Genomic DNA, 20,649 nt, shown 5'->3' with positions numbered 1-20,649 from the left:
TAGTAAGGTTGTTTAAGATTCTCTGTAAAACAGTATCGCTTTTGTAGTTTAATAGTATTAATGAGACAAGCATGCTTTGAATTATGTTTAATGTTGGACATTATTTTGGTGATGAGTTCAGTAGGGTTATAACAGTAACACCATAATGATTAAACGAGTTCAACACATTTCTATAGTTTGTTCTGCATAAACAGAATAGTAAGTGGAAGCACATGGACCCCAGAAATTACATACGGGATTCACACTAACATTGATCTGGCATGTCACTCCAAAGAGAACCTAACAGTACCTGCCAAAGCAAAAGCAGAAGTGTGACAGTAAATTTAAGAACCAAATTAGTAAACAAACAGCAAAAAAACCGTAAATGACTGGCTACGAGATGCAGGTTGATTTACTTAGGATTTTTATGAATATTCGTTGAGATCGGTTAAAAACTGGGGGCCTGATATAATTATTCATTTTTATAAATATAGAACAAGATTTATGTTAAATTTAACATTCTAGTAAAACACTCTCATACGACACTCTAGTAAAACACTCACATACGACACTAGTTCCTCACACTAGAGTCTTATTTTACCAATTTACGACAGAGTACCTTTTAACTTTACCATTTCTGGTGGTTAGGGTACTAGACTCGCAATCGGCGAATCAAAGGATCGAGCCCTGTTTTTGAACATGCTCGCTCTTTTAGCCGTTGGGGCTTTATAATGGGTTAGTTAATTCCATTATTCGTTAGTTAAGCTTTTGGCAGTGAGTCACGTTGATTTTCTGCTTTCTCTCCAATCTATCACTTTAAACTAAGGACAGCTAGCGCAGATAGCCCTCAAGTAGCTTTGGGTGAAATTCAACAAAAAAATTTCACACATTGCATTTTGTATCTTGGTTTTATTAATTTGTTTTCACGTGTGACTTTTAGTATGTTATATTTTCATATACGATTAAAATTATAGAAAAATAAATTAATTTTCCAACTAACTTACAGAGTTTAATTGTTTTGTTTCACTAAAAAGCTGCCTATTGATAAATACTGTTTGATAACGAGCTTCTCTACTCGTACACAAGTTGCTGCACATTCAAAGTATTTCGATGTACAGTTAGGTGAAACTGTTAGAGTGTCTTTGATTTTCTATGTAATTATTCCACCAACACTTTGAAGTGACTGGAAGAATAAGTAACAGTTGTCATACGAAGATTACAAATGAAAATTTCGACCGTAACGTACAAGGACGTCCCTTTAAACGATTGTTTTGAATTTCGCACAAAGCTACTCGAGGGCTCTCTGCTAGCCGTCCCTAATTTAGCAGTGTAAGACTAGAGGGAAGGCAGCTAGTCATCACCACCCACTACCAACTCTTGGGCTGATCTTTTACCAACGAATAGTGGGATTGATCGCTATACTATTATAACGCCCCCACAGCTGAAAGGGCAAGTATGTTTGGTGAGACGGCGATTCCAGCCTTAACTACCTGGCCATGCCGAGTCTCCACTGTCGTTCAGCAGTAAGTTTGAGCTAAACATTGTAAAATTTAAACTCGAAGTTTAATCACCATGACGACCACATTGTAGATAGCCAGTTGTGCAGCCTTGTGTTTAAAGAAACCAAATCAGACTTTGGAAGTTGTGTGGACCCCTTGCAATAGCAAATGGGATTAATTTCAATACTTTTTTTTTTTCTATGTGCCTGATGTTATTATGGACCGTGCGAGTCGAGCACCCTAACCACCTTTCGTATGTATAATTAGAAATGTTAAATATTGTGCTACAGGGATGACCCAATAACACTAAGTTGCGTTTTTTGTTGTTGTTTTTTTTGTTAGTAATTGAGCTAAGCATTATTTTGAAACTCAATTTAATAAGTTACTTCATTGCATCATAACAAATTTCGGCTACAATGTTAGAGGATTGGAAGTAACTAAGCTTGGTCGAAATTATTACTAGTGGTGACAGGTGGTATTATTGTAATGGTAATGATGGAAAAGATAGTAGGGAGAAATTATTAATACTGATAGGAAGGAGTGTTGTTGTAATGGTAATGATGCAATAGACAGCAGGGTAGAAATTATTGTCAAATGAAAAGGAGTATAACACTAAAATAACTGCATAATAAATAATTTATTCAAAACATAACCTAACCCTAAAAAGACATTACACGTTTCGGAGTTCTGGTTGCGCTTCGATCATAACTTCGCTATTTTCGTCATATGTATAGCGCCATCTAGATTAAATTTACCAAAGAGCTTATAAAACATATGTCCCGTACTTCGTTTCTTCTAAACCTAGATCAGCTTCTTTGTTCGGTATAATATTTTTGTTTTGTTTGGCAATTTTTATTATTTCTTTAATATTTAATTCACACTTCAATTCTACTCTATTTAACAGTTTAACATTATTTCGAGCTGTAACATAAGATGTTGTTGCCTTTTTATGTTTTTACAGTTTCAAGGCTATAATGGACCGAAGTAGTGGGTCCTTTTTCATTATTTCTTTTGCTATTTCTAAAGCAAAGTAGACATACAGAATTAGGGTTAAACACGTATGGTTCTGAGATATTTAGGCGTAGCTAAAATCAATGATGGGATCAGTAAAAACTACCATTGGCTGTTCATATTTAGAGACATAGAGACTTATATAAAGATCTCCCCAATATTTCAGCAAGATATTCACGAAACCATCGAAGACAGCTAGGTTTCAATTTCATATACATATATATATATATAATCATAATTTTGTTGATAGAACCTTCCGAAGGATGCCATTCTTCATATATTTGTAGTTGATCAGTAACTGAAAAAAATTTTTTTCGAAGATCACGTTACAGCATAACATGTAAATATGTGTAACAGTGTTTATGAAAGACTAAAACAGTAGGAGAGATAAATAGAAATGAATGTATAATTAAAACGTAATATATATTATAAAAAGTCTTGCATCAGAAGTCGTGTGTAACTGGTTTGTTACAAGAACGTAATATAATATTCTCAGATAAAGCAGAAATTATAAATTTATCGTATTATTAATTTTTCATAAATGTGTATGTATGTATGTGTCTTCTTTTACACTGTTAGTGTGTTTTGGTTTCACATTCAAGCCTAGTGTTTTTGTTTATATTTTCCACAACGTCGCAGGAGATAATAACAGTTGTTGAATATAAATGTTGACAACGGCTAAACGTTTACCTAACTGTAGTTTAATTTCAATCGATGAATAAATAATAGCTGCTCCCAGGAATTCGATTGACATCCAGCTTACACAATATTCAAACTGAGTAGAAGGCATCCAAGCAATTCTGTTTCTATGACATTTCAAACACAAGATAGATTTAAAAAGTCCTAGAAAGCCAGTAAGCCTAAACACATTTTTGAAATAAACATATGTTTACTGAAGGTGTGTTTGGTTGAGATACTCAATGGGAAAGTATATGAATTCCACACCCAAATTTGTTAACCTCTGTTCACAAAAAGCCTGACAGATTAATGACTTTGTCAGAGTTTGTTTTCTTACATCTCTTTATTGTATGTGTGTGTAACTTAAGTAACGAATGCACATTTCAGATAGGCGGATTCGTTATAGTTGAAAGCTGACAACATTTTTAATGAATTACTAGTCAAACAAAGCCAGTTAATTCGGCGAACTTTTGAATACGGATGTTTTTGGGTTTTTTCACTGGATATGACAATAAATATCTTAATCTATGAACGTTGCATCATACTGACGTATAGTGTTGATTAATGTTTATTTTCCTTTAACCAAATTTCAAAGATCTGGTATCTAGAAAAAAAGAAAAGAACACAAAAACAATTACAATATATAATTATATATAATTCTATTAACTGGTGTTGTCATAAAATAAAATTTTAACCAATAATGGCAATGTGGCGCAACATGTTTATAATGCACTGTGTCCACCGCAGGAATCGAACTCATTATCTTAATTCTATACGCCATCAAGCTTACTCTAGAACCCCTGATGAACAACATGATTCGCCTAACTGTGCAGTGGCGTGTTTAGGTAGGGGTTAGAGGGGGCTCAGCCCCAGAGCCCATGATCTCAGTGAGGGCGCATTGACAATTTTATTCTATGTAAAGAATTATATGGGATGTAGAGCCTACACAAATTATTAGCCCGTGGGCTCACTGTAACCAAGTAAACCGCTTAAGCTCATTTACCTTTACGGTTGAGCTAGGCATATACATATCCACGAAAACAGAGAAAGTGGTTTGTTTGCCAAAAAAAAAGTGTAATTTTCAAACCTGTTTTTACTAAATTTTAAATGGTTAAATACGTACAAAATAAGGAGATGCAATTGACATTAGATATCGCTAATAATACTGTAGATATGTTTAAGTTAATATATGTCACGTCTGTGTAAATTAGAGGAAAATGAATCAGTAACATAAAATGCTTAAGAAATTCCATCATGTTACAAGTTTATTGTGTTCATTTTGACAAAAATGTTGACACGAATACTTATCTAATTTTACACTTAGTTTTATAAATACGTTCAATGCTGAAAGAAAAGGAAATAAGTATAGATGGTTGTAGTTTTTGGAATTAAGCCCAAAACTACACAATGGGCTATCTATACTCTGCCTATCATGGGTATAGAATCCAGGTTTCTAGTGGTGCGAGTCTCCAGAAATGCCGCTGAGCAAGCATTATGCCCTGAGCTGGCAGTATGAATGCATGGAATAAAAAAAGATATTAATTATTTAATATGATATTTTTCTTTTTATAAAGTCTAACTTTGATATATTTTTGTATTTTACATTTTTAGTGTACGGGTTTGTTTAAAGTTAAGCAAAAAAGCAATGTTGTACCCATTACGAATATCGAAATGCAGATTCTAGCTTTGTAAGTCCGCAGACATGCCGCTGTGCTACTAGGGAAACCGTATTCTTTGCACTTATCCAACAGTTCCATTATTAATTTAGTTTATTATCTATTATTACTTTGCAGTTTCATAAATGTAACTTTATTCAACGATTTGTAGAGTGCTTCTACCCGACTCTACGGTTAAACAGTAACATGTATTGTACCAACTTATCTTAGATGTCGGGCTACCCTCAAGTTACACTGTTAAGAGTTATTTTGTAGGCTTTTATTAGTTACAAGAAGTTCTAAGGCAGGATGGTGTAAAAATTTGAACTTAATGATGTCAATTTGTTGAAAAAAACATTAAACCTATGACACTACATGAGTGTTTTTTTTCTAGCATAGCAACATCAGGCTATCTGCTGAGCCCACGGAGGGGAATCGAATCCCTAATTGAAGAATTGTAAATCCGTAGACATACCGCTGTATTAGCGGGGGGCGACGCTACATGAACCGCCAGTTTTCGCGATTTCCAGAAGCAAGGTATAATAGGTATGTGTGTTTTCTTTCAGAAAAGCCACGTCGGGCTATCTGCTGAGCCCACCGAGGGAAATCGAAACCAGGATTTTAGCGTTACATATCCATAGACTTACCGATGTACTCGCGGAGGGCATTATGGGTACACTGCTGGCCAAACTCTTAAGGCCAATGAATATAAAGAAAAAATATGTATTTTTGTGTTGTTAGACTCAGCCACTTATTTCAGCAGAGCTTCGAAAGATGAAAATAAGAAAAGGGAAAATAAAAATTAAAAACCTTTTTAGCATTTAATAGGGAAAATGTGAACACTATGAAATTAGCCCAAATACTACCTGGTCAAAAGTTTAAGACCATATCAAAAAGAAGTCCTAAACAGGGTAGGAAATGCCCAACAAGAAGTCACAGTAGTGAATTGCACGACCGTCATTGAGAATAACTTCAAACATTTGCTTTGGCATGGTCAATATAAGCGTTTGAAGAAGGCTGGCTGGAATGTTATTCCAAGTGATGAAAATGGCTTCATGAAGATCATGCACTGTTTGGAATTAATGTCCATTTCTGTAGACCTCCCTTACCTTCCACCCCCAAACATTTTCAATGGAGTTCAGTTCAGGCAAACACACTGGATGGTCCAAAAGAATCACATTATTTGCCATGAAACAGTCCTTCGTCCTGCAGGCATTGTGGATTGCAGCATTGTCCTGCTGAAAGATCCAGTAATTTCCACACAAGCGAGAGCCTTCAGTCAATAAAGATGCTCTCTCCAACATGCTAATGTAGCCAGCTGCTGTTTGACGCCCCTGTATAACCTAAAGCTCCATTGTTCCATGGAAGGAGAAAGCGCCCCAGATCATGATGGAACCTCCTCCACTGTGTCGTGTAGAAATTGTCTCCGGTGGGATATCTTTTTCGTGCCAGTAACGTTGAAAGCCATTTTGACCATTCTGGTTAAATTTTTTTTTCTCATCAGGAAACAAAACCTTCGTACGTCCCATGTTTGGTGCTTCTCAGCAAAGTTTAACCTAGCTGTTTCGTGATATGGAAGGAGGCGTGGCCTTTGAAGACGTTTACGGTTTTTAAAGCCTTTGTCTCATAGATGCCATCTTATTGTTTTTGAGCTGCATTCTGTGTCCGTAAGGACCTTAATGTGGTTCGACGATCAGCTGGTGTCTTGCCGGACAAAGAAATGACTTGAAGAATAAGTAACAGCTGTCGTATGCAAATTATAAATAAAAATTTCAACCGTAACATACAAGGATGTTCCTTTAAACGATTGGTTTCGTTTGAATTTCGCACAAAGCTACACGAGGCCTATCTGTGCTAGCCGTCCCTAATTTAGCAGTGTAAGACTAGAGGGAAGGCAGCTAGTCATTATCACCCACCGCCAACCCTTGGGCTACTCTTTTACTAACGAATAGTAGGATTGACCGTCACTATATAACGCCCCCACGACTGGAAGGACGAGCATGTTTGTCATGACGGGGATTCGAACCCACGACCCTCGAATTACGAGTCGAGTGCCTTAACCACCTGGCCATGTCGGGCCGTATTTGTTTAGACTCATTGAAAATTTGAATAATTAGAAATCCAACGAGCAGATATAAAAAGAAACGCAAGAGACATTTTCAGTAGAATTAATAAATGTTTACTCACAACGGACAATATCATGAAATACGTAAATAAATGGTAACTATTATAAAGTTTAAAATTAAATGTTATTGGTTATGATAAGAAATTTCTGGGAGTTGAATTCATAACCCTCGTTATCGTCCAGTTCCTACCAACACATGTGATGAAATGTAAAAAAAAAATACAGCTACAGTGTGATGAACTCGAAAAAATACAAAGAAATTCTTAAAACCATTGTAAGGGAAAATAAATAGGCGCGAAACGTTTCGGCCAAATATGACTTTCGTCTTAAATGGCGTAATTCCATTTCGATTTGTTACATCAGTTTTAATCAGTATTTGTATTTCTGAGTATAGCAGTGCCTTTAAAGTTTAAGTACTTTGAAAAAAATTATTTTTAACCGTGTTAACATCTAGCTTATAAAATAAAATAGAAATACAATAAAAATATGAAGGTAATTTTCAAACATTTTATTTTTTCACTTTTATCTTGAACAGTATGTGTCATCAAGGTTTCGCTGTGTAAATCAAAAAGTCATGCTGGGTGTAAACAGTAGAAATGTTTTCAGCAAACTTCCCAGTGGCATAGCGGTATGTGTGTGCGAATCCACACCGCTAGAAACCGGGTTTTGATAGCTGTGGTGGACAGAGCACAGATAGTCCATTGTATATCTCTACGCTTAATTTCAAACAAACAAACAAACAATGTTTTCATCAATAAAGATTTCGTACGTAATAAATCCCAAAACCTCTCACAGAAACGTTCAACATTTTATTTAGAATAAGTTTTTATTTGTATTGTTTGTAATTATGCACAAAGCTACACAAAGGGACTATCTGGTCTCTGTTTAATGCAGCTACTGAAACCCGGTTTCCGGGTGGGTTGGGGGGCTGAACAGTGTTACTTTTGTTAACACTATAAGCAAAGTTACCCAGATAGAATTTGTAAATATTAATTTCATATCTTCATTAGTGTATAGTTGTTAAACCACAGCCTAACACAGGTATCGAAACCCGGTTTATAGCGTTCTAAGCCTACAGACATACTGCTGAGCTACTTGATGTGTGTGGGTGTGTGTTTAGGATAAGAAAAGTTAAGTTTATTCTTATATATTTAAATTTAAATAGGAACCAGCTAGATAATATGCTTTTACTGTGATGTTTGAGTGTATGTCATACTAATTTTTTTCCATATTATTTCCCCCAGCAAGGTTGCGAGTGAAACTAAAATTCCAAAGACTCCTCCAAAGTAAATCACCATCAGGTCTTGAATGGTTAACGGCTGAGACGTTAATCGACTTTCTTTAGTCTGCAGACAGTTGTCAGCGTATCGGGTATAGTTTTTCAACCACTGGTCAATGAGCAAGCTTTGTTGCATCATTTCAATCCTAGATTACAACAATAAATACAGAGTGAAAATAAAATTAAAAGTATATCAGAGCAGAAAGTTTACCTTCATTAAATAATACGTTATAGCTACTAGTAATCAGCTAGTTAACAAAACATTCACTGTTTCTTTCTTTCTTTGTTTTATGAATTTCGCACAAAGCAACACGAGGGCTATCTGCGATAGCCGTCCCTAATTATATGCTGAGAAAACACTATAACAGCTAAAGGCAGTCATCACCACCCATTATCGTCCAATAACACTAAAGGCAGTCATCACCACCCAATGCCAACTCTTGGGCTACTCTTTTACCGACAAATAGTGGGATTGACCATAACATTATAACGCCTCCACGGGTGAAAGGACGAACATGTTGGTGCGACGGGGATTCGAACACGGAATCCTCAGATTACGAATGAATGTCTTAGCACCTGACCAGGCCTTTTTTTTTTTTTTAGTTAAGTGTAAAATCACATAATGGACTATCTAGACTTCGGCCACTGTGAGTATCGAAAAGGTAGCTAACGCAGGATTGCGTGGAAAATTCAAATTATTAAATTCAATTTTAGTTTTTAGGAAATAAGTTGTAAGGTTTCTTTTAGTAATTAGAGAAGTGTGTGGGCACGTGAAGGAAAGTTTGAAACGCTTTCTGTATCGTATTTTTCTCATTAAAGCACCTGTTTATATGTGGTTTATCAACCACTGGCGTTAGCAGAAGGGGGGAGCACTCGCTCTCTCTCTGGATTTTCAATTTTGTGTTTACCAGGGTATAATTCAGATGTCCTTCTGTCATCTTGCCCCCATCTGTAACATATCCTGTACACGCCCACGTTGCCAACTTTATCAGATTATTAGTTTTTACTATTGCTACTACATTTAAGTAGTAAGTAATTGTGTTATAACACATTACCTGGCTTTGATATCCTCTCTTAAACATACTGGCAGATGTTTTCCTAGTGCAATGGATAAAGGAGTTGGATAATAACGAGTTCTTGAAATTAAGAAAGAGCATTCCTTCCTTCTCAGGTACCTTCCTGATAATGCACTTCGAAGTTCTGAATACATTGGTAAAAGCACTTTCTTGTTAAACTCAGCTTCGTCTAGAATTTCGTCGCTGTAGATATGATAACTTTTGTACTTACTAGGTTTTACTTTCCTTTTCAAGTCTCTCAACAAGGACTCATCGGCAACATTCTGTACAAGTAAGTAAACAAAAAAAGAAAGTTATATCAATTTGTTTTGGTTTTTTTTTAAATTCGCGCAAAGCTACACAAAAGCTATATGTGCTAGCCGTCCTTAATTTAGTAGTATAAAACTAGAAGGAAGGTAGGTAGTCATCAGCAACCACTACCAACTCTTAGTATACTTCTTTTACCCATGCATAGTGAGATAAACCGTCACATTATAACGCCCCCACGGCTGAAAGGGCGAGCTTGGAAAAGTCAGGTCTATGTCACTGGTATAATCTATTTAATCATGTTCATAAGGTTTATGAAATTACTATGTTGGTGCGACTGTTTTCTGATAAAAATTTAGGTAGTGAGGGTTTGTTTTGAATTTTGCGCAAAGCTGCACGAGGGCTATCTGCGCTAGCCAACCCTAATTTAGAGGAAAGGCAGCCAGTCATCACCACAAAATAATTCTAATCATACACACCCAAATGTATAATACTACTTGTCTTAGGCCTAATAATAGTTAAGCCTTTATTCAGTAAAACCTGCATTCGATAACTAAATTAACTATAATTGTGTACGTTTTATTTAGTTACTGCTAAACTTTATAGTACGCAATATTATCAATATATTAACGTATAATATTATTGTACGTCTTAACATTAGCTTTTTTTTTTTCAAAATTTGATAAGTTGTAAATATTTTGTATAAAATATCTTCTAAAAGTTATATTTACATCCGCTATATAATCCGCACCGCGTTTTAAGTCGTTGAGGACCTGAGAGGATCAGCTACATTTGAACTTCTTCCTCCAAAAATTGTAAATTTACATCCGTTGAAATTAATTGGGTATTGTTATAATATATTTATACTATACATAATATGAAAAAACAATATTTATAGTAACTTACGGTTGTAGAATAGAAATGAATAATAGAACCGTTTAGTAACAAGGGTTCGTAATAATTTGAAGTGAGAATGGTGTCTAAAGTAACGTGTTTTCTTCTTGCTATAGACGAAATAATCAAACCACTGAAACAACAAACAAACAATAGACTGGTGAGATACCACAGGCTGAGTAGGACACGGCACGCGATCGACTGCGCGTTGAGATTCGATCCTAAAAAAGAAACAAAATATTAAATAAAGCACTTACGTTTAATCTGTATTTTAACCTATTATTGTTAGTTGTTCTTTTTTTGTTTTTACAAAAATAAGCGATCACATTTTGACAGGTTAAGTCGTATATCAACTTCTTGGCATTACCACATTTAGACAGGTTAAGCTAAGTTATATAGTGACTGAATTGATTTAGCTGTTGAACCTCAAAGTCTAATTATAATTCTTCCAAATACATCAAGAGACCCAGCAGTGTATATTCCGGCCAAAAAATAACTCGCAGGACACATTGTGTCTTGTTAACAGGATTGACAGTTTAGCAATTTTTTCACATTCTGTAGCTTGGATTGTGGTAATCCAAATTATCGCATATTTTCAGTCGGAACTGCTTTACTGCACATTTACTTAACATACCAAATTTCAAGGCAATCCATTCAAAAATACATGATATATAACATCTGCAATTTTGATTGAATTTCTTCCTGCTTATTTTCTCTTCGCACCAAAAGTACGGAAACTTAATTTAGTAGAAACACATAATTACTTTTACGGATTTTTTTTTTTCAAATTTGGTGCACTGACAGCACTTTACAACATAAAATTAGAAGTCTAAGTTGGTGTAAATATACGCCACGTGTGCAAAGTTATTGAACAAAACACTCAAATTTAACGAAGATTTTTGCGCAAGCCTACCACAAAACGTCATATAAGTTATCAATCTAACACTTTTACTACAGATTCACCTAAAAGTGGACTAAAGTTTCTTTTTTTTTAATTAGGATAAAAAACGCTGATTTAGAGTAACAAAATTTATGCAGATACATAAGTGTTGGTTAGGCCAAGCAAACTAGATTAGCAATTTCTAGCTAAAGTTTTCAAAGGAACCATGCGGGTGAATGTGTTATTATCGACTGCCAACTTTTAAGCACATGCTTATTACATTTTATGAAATTATCCTAATTAAAGAGTATTTTGGGTCACATGGTATTAAATTCAGCAATTAGCGTAAATAATTATGCTTGATACGGCAATATCGATTGTATAAAGGTGATGACAAGAAACTGTTAATCTAATTTCCATGTCTTTAGTATAAGGGAAGCTATTAATACTCTTTTCAGAGAAGGAAAACTACAGGCGTGGCCAAAAAAGTTAAATTTGTTTTATTTTGAATTTCGCACAAAGCTACAAGTGGGGTATCTGCGTTATCCGTCCCTAATTTAGCAGCGACAGACTGCGAGTCAAACAGCTAAAAAGGGGTTCAGTGTGTGGCTTAAAGGAATTAAATGAAAACTAGCAGCTAAATTGGTAACTACACTTATAGTATTGATAAGCATTTTATTGCAAATATTCATTCATTAGTTAGCTAGGTCTAAATAAAACAAAAATAAATAAATAATGCGGTCTGGGTAGCTAATGAATAAATATTTACTGTAAAATAAATGGTTGCAAATTTTGATTTCATTCTTTTAAGCCACACGCTGAATCCTTTTTTTAGCCACACGTTATTTTCACACTTGAGGTATTTTTTATTAGATTTGACATATCTGAAACATTGTGTTTTATCTCAAAAACTGATTTGGCAGAAGTGTGTTCTGATGTGTAGTTTGCACTTGAGATGTTCTAGTGACCGTTTCTGATAGATGTTTATCACAGTTTAAATTAATTAAAACCCAAATGGCATTTCTATTGGTTAGGAATATTGGAGAACTTTGACCACGCTCTGTATCGAACGGTGCTTTAAAAAAAAATTGAATTTCCAGAAAGTTGTCGAAGAATAAGTTAGACTTATAAAATGGCTGCCACGCTTCATTAATTGTATAAAAGGCATTTGAAGGCGAAAATACTTATTCCTAATTACGTAAAACAAATTTCTCACTTTCGTTATTTACTTGTTAATGGGGCCTGGCATGGCCAGGTGGTTAAGGGACTCGACTCGTAATCCGAAGGTCATGGAATCGAATCCCCGTCACATCAAACATGCTTGCCCTTTCAGCTCTGGTGGCGTTATAATGTGACAGTCAATCTCACTATTCGTTGGTAAAATGAGTAGCCCAAGGGTTGGCGGTGGGTGATAATGACTAGCTGCCTTCCCTCTAGTCTTACACTGCTAAATTAGGAACGGCTAGCGCAGATAGCCCTCGTGTAGCTTTGCACAAAATTCATAAACAAACAAACTTATTGAATGGGTCTTACAATGAAATATACCTTGCTAGGGGGGCAGTAATTGGCAACTTATGAATTTGGATAAAATATCCCTTTTAGCAAATGTTTTTGGTGTTAAATGTTATAATAAATTGAAAAGCTGTACTTGGTCCCAATTAAAAGCGTGATGAACTTTGTTATTTAACATAGTTTATACAATTTTATATCAGAGTATTGTTAAGAATTCTTAATTACTACGGCAGTTTGGGAGGTTAAACATTAATGCACAACCTCGGATATTATACACAGTGAGAGTGTATAAAGGTATTTGTGTGAGTATAAAATATTTCATTAATTATCTTGTAAATTTAATTCAGATTTTCAGTGCTCAAATTAAGTTTTCGATTTTACGAAATTTACTACTCAGCATTCATTTCACGTACCTAATTATAAACTATGACATGATAAAAGTTCAACATTTCTTACCTTGATTTAGCAGAGTTCCAATAAAGGCCCACACGACATCAAAGTAACTTTTTTTACTAAGATTTATCTCAGCCCTGGAGAAGCGAGTAAAACAGTGATAAAGTGATGAACAGCCCAAGCCAGACAAACACAGAAACATCCAAACCTGATAGAAAAATAAACATGGATGTGGTTTATTCTGGCAGTTTTCTTTCTTTTGTATAATTAAGTTATATAAATGTGTTTAACAGCTGTTATTATAAATGTGTGTTCGCTTTAATACTTTTTCTTTGTTGAAGTATCCGCGCAAATGTGCTACAAGATTGCAACAATAAAAAAATAACGAGAATATAACAAGTACCTGCACAGACCTGAGTGGCCAGTTTTGTTTTGTTTTTCATATCTATTTACCTCTCAATATACTCTAACGTATTTACCTGATAAAATACCTACTTATTTAACTCTTCAAGTTAGTAGTTATCTATGTCTATTTAACTAACGAATCCTGCAAATGAGCAATTTTTATGTCTATTTAACTAACGGAAAATCTGCTTTATCTTATATTAAAAATTTACTTTTAATTGTGGTTTTACAGTTATTAATAGGTGGACATTTTATATTTGCTCTAGCAAATGTACTTGCCAGTTTAGATTTCGATCTCTTTAATATCCAATGAAAACGATAGATTTCTTATAAATGAGTTTAAATAGTTGATACTGAATTAATATCGTCTATTTTTTACGAACTACCTAGTAAGTAAATAGTCAATTGTCTACAAGAAGTTTACCTGCCAGCTAAAGGTCTTCACGAAATTGATATCCACCTGGTTCTGACTCTTTCCAAACAGAAGACGAATATTGTCTACATAAAAAAATCCCGGAAAGTCGACTTTTTGAAGCCTTTCATTTGTCGGGATGAAATTAAACAAAGCAATGTCCGCTGTCTAAGAAATAACATATAAATGTATGTTATAATAACGTGATTTATTTTAAATCACTTAATTTACTTGTTTTGATTCAGGTTGGTAAAAGAACTGGTTTTAATTGAAATAAGACAATACAACATGTAAGTAATCTGTTTATTCTGAGCTACACAACACCACATTTAATTCTATAACACCTAAAAACATACGTTATAAACAAGTTAATTTAAAACTACCAATAGTCTGTTTGAAAGTTGTAAGCTACTTCCAAGGTTTTTTGTACAATGAAAGGCAAGAACTTTATTATTAATTATAGCCGATTAGCTTCAGTAACACAGTTACCGTTATTAGGGTTATCGTCTCCAGTCACTCTTAACAATGTACCACGATGTACCTTAAAAGAAATTATAAGCTAACTCCATACTGAAACTTAATAGAAATGTAATTCAGAAATCTTTAATATTAAGTTAAGAACTTAAGTGTTTAAGATGAGTCTTAAGTTAGAAACAAGCGCCATGGAGATAATTCTTAAGTCAAGAACTTGTATTGTGAAGACCTGCACTGTTTTTGGTGTCTTTGCGAGAGTTACTTGAAAAAACCATTTTCTTTTCTTCTTTCACAGTTTAACGTATTTAGTCATAACTGGGCATAATGTCAAACATTTGTAAACGATACTGTAATCAATTTGTTAGATCTTAAATAATTGTTTGATTTTGAATTTCGCACAAAGATACACGAGGGCTATTTGCGTTAACCGTCCCTCATTTAGCAGTATAGAACAAGAGAGAAGGTAGCTAGTCATCGACACCCACCGCCAACTTTAAGGCTGCTCTTTTACCAATGAATAGTGAGATTGATCGTCACAATATAATGACCCCCAGACCAAATGGTGCAAGAGGGATTCGAACCTGAGACTCTCAGATTAGGAGTCGAGCGCCTTAATCACTTAGCCACTTTTTGTAGAGATTCACTAATATGAATTCATAACATTTAGCATGATTAAAATATTTTGTTATTGAAGGTTAATCGAAAAAACAGAAATCAGTTATGAGGTAAAAAAGTCAAATATTAGTTCGTTTACCTTATCTTCTAGTAATCGTATCATATCATTAATGTAATATTCTCCTCTTGGATATAACTTGTCTCTTCTCGGGTCAATTAGTTTGTAGCTAACACAAATATTTAAAAATCTTATTAGTATATAATTTTCACCTTAAGTGTCATAAGAAAACATTTGATCGAAATCATACGATGAAATATTTAAAAGTAAGCAGTGTTTATTTATTTGGTTAGTAGTTTTGGGAAATTAGCTCAAGTTTGAAAAACAAATTAAAATATGTCGTGAATTAAATAGACATAAAAATTGCTCATTTGCAGGATTCGTTAGTTAAATAGACATAAACATTGCTCATTTGCAGGATTCGTTAGTTAAATAGACATAGATAACTACTAACTTGAAGAGTTAAATAAGTAGGTATTTTATCAGGTAAATACGTTAGAGTATTTTGAGAGGTAAATAGATATGAAAAACAAAACAAAACTGGCCACTCAGAGCGGTTAAATAAAAAAACCCATGGAACCACTTATTGATTTTCATAGCTTTTATAGAATAAAGTTTTATTTTCTAAAATGAAAAGAAACGTTATTAAGGTTTTTAATTTGACTTTCTTCGGCTAACTAAACGTTAGGATGAAATCTGAAATAGATAGTTTCACAATTTTCTTACAACATAATTATGTAAATAATAAAAACAAGAAGGAAACCTGATTACAAAAATCATTATAGATGACGTTTCTCTTTATATAAATCCCTTTTTAGATTTTGGTAAACCAAGAAATTCCCAAATGAAATAGTATTTATAAGAAAAAAAGGAGTTTTTCCAACTTTTTCACAAAATAAAAATTTTAATCGTAATTTTGAATGTATCATTTTCTTAGCTGATTACGGGAAGCTTAATTTATACACATAGTTCTAAATAAAGACTAGCAGATTGTATTTGAAACATATAAGAGTTCAGTAAATAAAAATATTTTCGTTAATTCTAACTTGGTTTTACAAACTCACGTAAAGCCCATAGAAACAGCAAGCGTGTTCAGCAACATTGTTAAAACGCCATCTATAGTCATATTGTCGCCATAACCAGCTACTTGTACCCACGGTGGCCACTAGATTGTGAAATAAAGATATTTGTGTATAAGCATAAATCTAATTGTTTCAAGAATTTAGTTTTATCATTCGAAGTAAAATAACAAAGAAATTGTGTCAAAGTAAGTCTTATGGTGTAAAAGAAATTTAAACTAAGAATAACTGAAACATGTTTCTCAAGAAATTCATACATATTTTTATGTGGGAAAAAAAAATCAAACTTTAATTGAATACCTTCTGGTGAAGTTATTATACAAAACCGTTTTCCGATTTTATAATAATACCAACAAAATTTCTTTTGCTGTGTAAATAACCTATGCTTTTTTTGTTTAATATTTTATTCTTAGTAAAACAAGATAATAACAAACGTGTTTCTGTAATATGCCATAAGATATGCTTTATTTCAAAATAATGTAGCTGAAACTTAATGAACCTTGTGAATCTCAGTATAAACCATTCAACTTGTACGAGTTTGTAATTTGAGTGTACGCTTTGTATGTTAAGTAATTATGGGATGAAAAAACACTCATGGCTTTTTCTTCCAATGATATACCGTAATGACTGCATTATATTACATGATAATTCAAGTTAGGTGTGATATAATAAGTGTGCTAAACTACAGCTTGTAGCTAGGTATGATGTAATAACTATATTAGACCATGGATGTCTGAAGCTCGGTACAATGTTCTAACTACATCAGACCATGTGATACCTTAAACTATGGGTTGTGGGATAGCTGCGATTAGACCATGGGCTACTTGAAACTAGATATAATATCATAACAGCATTAGGTCATGGGATGCTTGAAGATAAGTAGTTTCATTTAACACTAGCGAAAGTAGTACACACAGCGAGACTGTTAGACACGCCATTTTATTATTATAGATTAACGAATGCATTCGGCTTTGCTCGGGTTATTAAGTTGATGTATTCCAGATGGTTATGTCAGTGCGTGTATTCTTAACCTATTTTAGTATAGAAAAAATATTGTAAACATTTTTTATTTCTCAGAAAAAAGAATTGTCGTAAAGAGACGATAACAAAATTATTATAGATAATTATAGATGCCACTATACATCACGTTATTTAACCTATTTAAAAGCCAGTGTGTTGCGTCACGTAAAGTTGATTTCTCAAAATAAGGAGTCATAAAAGCCAAAATTCATTTATTTAAATAGGAAAGTTCGTTTAACGTCTGCTCATTAGGATTTAATGACGATGGTGCAAGAGTGCCTTGAAACCTTGTAGGTGTATTGAATGTTTGTTATGATTTTAAAAAATTAAAAGCCTAAAATAAAAACATTGTGTGAGATAACTTAAGCTAGAGCCAAGTGTATAAAATTTATCGATCAAATTTTAAACGTGAATCATTTCTGAATTTAAGCAATGGAGATTCTAAATTAAGAAATCGACATTTTTTTTTATTTTGTAGCTAAGCAACATGATATAAAGGCCATTTTTGGAATGCATTGTTACTAAAACGAACTGGCTTTTTTATATTTTAAAAGTTATAAAAAAATGTGTACGCACATGCATGTACTCACGTGTATAAGATAAATAATCATACCCAGTTGCACGCCCGAAGGGTCCATTTAGTAAGAGTGCAAAATTTCAGGTTTATAGATTTTTCCTCTTGGAACTATGGTGGGCACAATTCCTTTCTGTGTGGTTTTTGTATAAACAAATACGCATGTGTATGCATGCATACACATAGATAAAGTAATAATGCCCTGGTGCACATCTTCAGGGCTCATTTGGTATGGGTTCAACATTTTACGTTTCTAGGTTCTTTGCTTTTAGAGCCATGATGGTCAGGTATTATCTTCTATGCGTTTTTCGCTAGTTTGCCTCACAAAAAGATGCGCATGCGCGCTTGTACGTGGGTAAGTAATAATACCAAAATGCAGACTCTCAAGGTTCATTTAGTTTGGGTGCAAAATTTCAGGTTTCTAGGTTCTTTCCTCTTGGATCTATGGCGGTAACACACACATAGACACGTAGTTTTATTATTACAGAATAGCGAAAATAACTGACTTCAACTGGATTGGCCAGGTGGTTAAGGCACTTGACTTGTAATCTGAGGTTCGCGGGTTCAAATCGCCGTCACACCAAACATGCTTGCCCTTTCAGCCGTGAGGGCATTATAATGTGACTGTCAACCCCACTATTCGTTGGTAAAAGAGTAGGTCAAGAGCTGGCGGTAGATGGTAATAAATAGCTGCCTTCCCTCTAGTCGTGCACTGCTAAATTAGGGACGGCTAGCGCAGATAGCCTTCGTGTAGCTTTGCGCGAAACTCATAACAAACCAACCATCGATCGGGTTATTAGGTCGATATATTCTACATGACTAGGTCAGTGTATGTATTCTAAACCTATTTTAGCACAGATGAACATGAGACTCTAAAGTTAGAACTCAACAAATATTATTTTTAATTTTATACTTCATATATTTTATACTTTTCTGTACATAGAATAAAACAATTTTAGGTTATATTTCTATTCCTAAGCAACATGACATAAAATCCATTGTTTTTCTCTGGCTCTTCTATATATTAAAAGTTGTTATATAAGGAACCACTTCTTTCCTTATGGTTTTTGATGGCTTTCCTCACTAAAAAAAGCGTGTGAATGTCTGTCTGTCTGTGATTCCTATCTATAATAATAAAGGAACGTGTCTGTGTGTGTGACCATCATAAACTGAAGAGGAAAGAACCTAGAAACCTGAAAGTTTGTACCTTTCTTGACCCTGATGGTGTGCACCTGTGTATTATAGTGGTATCTCGGTTCTCGAACGACTCCCTTCTCGAACATATTCGGTTCCTGAACCCCCGAAATAACCCGACTGATAACCCGAACGACCCTTCGACCATTTTCGGCCCACGTCAAGCTTGCCCAAAACATTTTACCCGCACTTGTCGCTTAGTCCACACCCCCGTTAAAACCTGCTGTGAACGTTCTCGTTTTTCTTTTTGTTTTTTGTTGTTGTTTTTCCAAATATTCTGATTAAATAAGCCACCATGGGGTTAAAGAATGATAATGAAAGCAGCAAACCAAAAAGAAAAGTTGTTAGAGCCACAATAGAGGTGAAAAAAGATCTCATGGCGAAGTATGAGAGTGTTGTTCACGTGTCTGACCTTCCTACACAGTTTGATATGGCGAAGTCTACAGTCTGCACCACACTGAAAAATAAAGAGATCATCAAAGGAGCTGATGTTGCAAAAGGAGTGACAGTGCTTACGAAACAAAGATTACAAAAATGGAAGAGGTAGAAAAACTGTTGTTGATTTGTGTAAACGAAAAACAGTTTGCTGGTGATAGCATTTCTGAGACCATCATTTGTGAGAAAGCAAAGCAGTTGCATGCTGACCTTCTGAAAAACACCCCTGGAACGAATACTGATACAAGTGATGCCTTTAAGGCTAGTAGGGGTGGTCTGAAAAATTTAGGAAGATAAGTGGCATACATAGTGTGGTGAGACATGGGGAGGGTGCCAGTTCTAACAAAGACGCTGCTGATAAATCTGTTAGGGAATTTAAAGACAATGTAGAAGCTGAGGGTTTTATTCCCCAACAAGTGTTCAACTGTGATGAGACAGGCCTCGTTTGGAAGAAAAAGGAGGAGAAGTCACTGCTAAGACACAAGCCAATGAAGGACAGGCTAATTCTATTGTTATGTAGTAATGCAAGTGGGGACTTAAAACTTAAGCCTTTTCTTGTGTACCATTTTGAAAACCGAGGGTTTTAAAGAAAAATAATGTCCTGAAAAGTAAACTAAATGTCATGTGGAAGGCTAATAGTAAAGCATGGGTAACCAGGCAATTTTTTATGGAGTGGGTCCATGAAGTGTTTGCCCCAAGTGTAAAGAATTACCTCACTGAAAAACAGTTGCCACTCAAGGCTCTTCTTGTGATGGACAATGTACCTGCTCACCCACCAGGCTTGGAGGACGGGTTGGTGGAGGAATACAGTTTCATTATGGTGAAGCTTTTGCTCCCTAATACGACTCCTCTCATTCAGCTCATGGACCAGCAGGTCATATCGAACTTTAAGAAACTCTACACCAAAGTACTGTTTCAAAGGTGCTTTGAAGTGACCTCTGGCACAGAATTAACCCTCAGAGAGTTCTGGAAAAATCACTTTAATATTTTCCATTGCTTGAGGATCATAGACACAGCCTGGAGGAAAGTGTCTTTAAAGACCATGAACTCAGCCTGGAAGAAATTGTGGCCACACTCAGTAGCAGATAGAGACTTTGAAGGCTTTGAGGCTGAGCCTGTTGTCGAGGATATTGTCTCATTAGGTAAGTGTATGGGC

General features: G+C 34.7%; 1 protein-coding gene and 1 long non-coding RNA gene across 7 annotated transcripts in view; one reads left to right on the top strand and one right to left on the bottom strand.

Annotated features, from left to right (window-relative positions):
• Window positions 1-1,285: 1,285 nt before the first annotated feature.
• Window positions 1,286-7,263, top strand: LOC143240321 (uncharacterized). The gene is made up of 2 exons (XR_013021714.1): window positions 1,286-1,502; window positions 5,217-7,263. It is a non-coding gene; the product is annotated as an uncharacterized LOC143240321 (long non-coding RNA).
• A 175-nt stretch (window positions 7,264-7,438) lies between these two features.
• LOC143240320 (glutamate receptor ionotropic, kainate 2-like) overlaps window positions 7,439-20,649 on the bottom strand; it is a 34,319-nt gene continuing 21,108 nt past the window's right edge. For 5 of the 6 annotated variants that reach the window (XM_076482564.1, XM_076482561.1, XM_076482563.1 and 2 more), the window contains 7 exons: window positions 16,256-16,356; window positions 15,273-15,360; window positions 14,057-14,212; window positions 13,291-13,435; window positions 10,455-10,663; window positions 9,282-9,565; window positions 7,439-8,372 (listed from right to left, as the gene is read on the bottom strand). In XM_076482564.1, the coding sequence (XP_076338679.1) occupies window positions 8,135-8,372; window positions 9,282-9,565; window positions 10,455-10,663; window positions 13,291-13,435; window positions 14,057-14,212; window positions 15,273-15,360; window positions 16,256-16,317 (1,182 nt within the window). In that variant the 5' untranslated portion in view covers window positions 16,318-16,356 and the 3' untranslated portion in view covers window positions 7,439-8,134. The remainder of the gene's footprint in view (window positions 8,373-9,281; window positions 9,566-10,454; window positions 10,664-13,290; window positions 13,436-14,056; window positions 14,213-15,272; window positions 15,361-16,255; window positions 16,357-20,649) is intronic. The other variant, XM_076482566.1, reaches the window with a different exon arrangement.

The sequence above is a fragment of the Tachypleus tridentatus genome, chromosome 13 (assembly GCF_004210375.1).
Source record: "Tachypleus tridentatus isolate NWPU-2018 chromosome 13, ASM421037v1, whole genome shotgun sequence".
Classification (NCBI taxonomy): Eukaryota; Metazoa; Arthropoda; class Merostomata; order Xiphosura; family Limulidae; genus Tachypleus; species Tachypleus tridentatus.
The sequence above is the reverse complement of the archived record's forward strand: the minus strand, read 5'-3'. Positions and strand labels throughout refer to the sequence as shown.